Here is a 3,237-nt window from a genome sequence, read left to right on the forward strand (position 1 = left end):
CACCGAGTGTCTGTCCCAGCTCCTCGCCGAGTCGTCCACCATAAACAGCACACAAGTATCCCTGGAAGCCCCACACCCCACCCCAAATGAGCTACCCAAGTTCAAGCTGCCAGTTACCGGAGGGACCCCATCATATGCGGCTGCACCTGCCATTACTGCCACTAACCCTGGCATCCAGATCACGGCCAGACCCAACTTGAGTGTGATCTAATCTTCACCCCCAAGAATCAAGATGGTGCCAGCCTTCTTTGTAAGGAAGTCTCCTTGTCCTATCTTGATCCTGCCAAGAAACTGAGGATGGCAGTTGTGTATAACTACCCCCTCTAAATGCTACTCACCCTCATCACCGACTGCAGGAACATTGCTCAAGCCAATTGGCGAACGGGCAATCACAAACCAAAGAAGTTATCACCACCTTCATCGGACCCATTCCACCATCCTTGAACCTAGGACTGTGGGGAATTTTCCCCATAAAAGACCTTGAAAAGGATCTACTTCATTGCCTCAATTGCCAGTGTTTTGGCCACCACAAGGTTGACTGCAGAAGCCAGCCAGTTTCTGGAGTGCCTAGAAAGGTTAGAGGCATTGGAGACCGTCTCACCTTGCACAGAAAAGAAAGCACCGACACAGCAACCAAAGCCTCAAAGGATACCACTTCCAAGACCACCTCGACTACCAGCCACTGTTCCCAATCCAGTCAACGCTTCAGCGCCAGACGATACTACTAATTCAGCCACTGATCCTGCTCCCAATCCCATTGCTCTAGTATCCACACCTCTCCCAAATCCATCCCCAACCTCATCCTCTTCATCCTTTTCCCACCATTTTGATACCTTGTCCTTGCAAAACTTGATCCCCATCACCATTCACCTAGTCACCCGGGTCAAATCCCTTTTCAACATTCCTGACCTCAGTCAAACCTTAAGTCAAATCCTCCTCCTCCAACCAAGTCTACTGCCTCACCCACACATCAAGCAGAGATAAGTCCTTATATTTATAAACGCTTCTTTTTCTTCTACTAATCATCCTTCTCTCCTCACCCAGTCTCTCCTACTCACTGAGACTCGCTGCTATACCACTCATTCATAAAAGTCACTGTGACACAATACTCTAAGGGCATTCTTCTTGGGGTATTAAAGCCAACACTTGTTGTTGGCACGGGCCTTTCCCTATAAGAAGACTTGTTCTCATTTACTGAAGTTATCTGGGGGTTAGGATGTATAGTCTAAAAAGGCCCTGTCCGAAGAGAAGCTCTGAGCAATCTATCAGCAGCTGCTGCAGCAGTAGTTACGTTCTTACAAAGAGGTGGTGGTAGTAAAGGTTGCCATGCCTATAGCATGACACGGGCTCTTGCAGTTGGGCAGCCCGTAAGAGAATATTTCTTTGAGAAGGGTGGTCTCCCAGAGGATGCTGATACTGCAACATTATAAAGGCAAGGGGTGATTTTTACAGAGTTACTGGAGCATACAAAAAGGGAGGATATATTACTTAAAAAGGGATTTCTAGAATCTGACGTGGAAGTGAGGGAGGTGACCCGGAGGAGAGACTCCTCTTTAGGTCCACGAAATGAAAGGTTAACAAGCAGAGTCTGTCAGTCAGAGAAAAAGTAGTTATAGCAGCAAGTCCCAGTAAGCAGAAGAGACTGGGAGAGGAGAGAAGTTTTTTTTTCTTTTCTGAAGTAGGTTTAAGCAAATAAGCTTATCCCAGCTCGGTGGTTGGAAGCTGGAACTGCTGGAGTAACTCCATGAAGTTGGGGATCCTGGTTAGGGACAGGACTCTGGTGAGGATCTTGAAAGCAATGGGGATGAGGTCTTCCAAGGGCAGTGACTCAACTTGTTGAGTCAGGGTTTGAGGTGGGTTAGAGGACGTGGGTTGTGGAAGAGGTGCTGCTTTCGGCTGGTTGACTAGTACAGGTACAGTAGCGTTGGTTGGCTCGCGTTGTCTTCTCTGGCGAGGAGGTCGCTGGTCCTTGGATGGCTGAGATGTAGGTGTCTTTGGCTGTTTTGGGGAGGAAGTGCTCTTCATCGCAGTTATCCTCCTCAGTCTCTCTGGACAGCGCCTGTTCTATGCATGGTGAGGCCTGGAGCAGTTTGGGCACTTGGGGTTTGTTTCTTTTCCATCCTTGTGGGCCTGGATGCACATCTCTGTGCTGTGACGCTGGCTGCATACTCCGCAGGTGATGGGGCCTTTGCACTCCTCCTTGTGGTGGCCATATCGCTGGCAGCGGTAACATCTGAGGGGTTCTGGCATATATTCTTCTATGGGGAATGTCCCCAAGACTCCAAGATCCAGTGAAGAAGGCAGTGGACCGATGAAGGTGGCTTTCAACCTTCTGACAGGGACATAATTTTTGCTCATGCAGCGCACTGCCTTGTCAATGTTGCTGCATGAGGTGGCAATGGAGATGGGCATAGTGATGGGGTATTTGGCAATGACTGCTTTCCTCTGAATCAAGGCAGGGTCAAGCAGTGTTAAAGCTGGTTCCTCCTGGAGAGATCTGGCCGTTTCCTGGTCCTTGGGGATGATAATAAGGTCTCCCATCCGGTTGGGACGAGCTGAAAGTTGCATGCAAGGCTTTGCAGCCATAGCAGTAACTGTGGCGTAGGAGATGGAGCTGTCAGTCTGGGTGAGCTTGAATTTTGGCAGTGGTTTCTTGGCTTCAGTCTGTGGAGCTGGGATGCTGGCAGCAATGGTAGAGGCTTCATTAAGGAGTTGAATTAGGCAGACAGTACAGTTACAGTCCATGGGATGGTTCCCCTGGGTCTCAGCAGGTTCGGTCTCCATGGCATTGGAGGTTTCAGGTGCCGAGGTTGGAGTGGTATCTGACACTGCAACTGTCTGCTGTGGAGTTGAAGGGACTGACAAGGACAAGGCTGAGCTCTCAGTCCTTGGAGTCACTAAAGGTGATGGTGGGGCTGGTACTGGCACTGGTGAAGGGCGTTCAAGGCTCTTCCTTCTTTTGGGAGGGGGTGTAGTCGCTTCCCTGGTAGCTGGTTTGAGAGAGAGAGAGAAGCAATAGCAGCATGTTGTATAAGCGTGTTTAAAAATGTGATGTACAATAGAATTTGATGGTCAATATTTATAGTTTTGAGATACGGGCGTTCAACGTTTTCTTTATATTTTTACAAAGATAAAATCAATAATTTGTGATTATTGTAAATTTTATATTCCTTTTTGAGTAATAATAAAACAAAAACATGTTATTTGTCATAATTTGATCATAAATAAAGATTCCTT

General features: G+C 47.9%; 1 protein-coding gene across 1 annotated transcript; it reads right to left on the minus strand.

Annotated features, from left to right (window-relative positions):
- Positions 1-2,064: 2,064 nt before the first annotated feature.
- On the minus strand, positions 2,065-2,784 carry LOC137627346 (uncharacterized). The gene has a single exon (XM_068358429.1). The coding sequence runs from the start codon at positions 2,782-2,784 to the stop codon at positions 2,065-2,067; it is 720 nt and encodes a 239-aa protein (XP_068214530.1).
- Positions 2,785-3,237: the final 453 nt, after the last annotated feature.

This window comes from Palaemon carinicauda, chromosome 35 (assembly GCF_036898095.1).
Source record: "Palaemon carinicauda isolate YSFRI2023 chromosome 35, ASM3689809v2, whole genome shotgun sequence".
NCBI classification, from domain to species: Eukaryota; Metazoa; Arthropoda; class Malacostraca; order Decapoda; family Palaemonidae; genus Palaemon; species Palaemon carinicauda.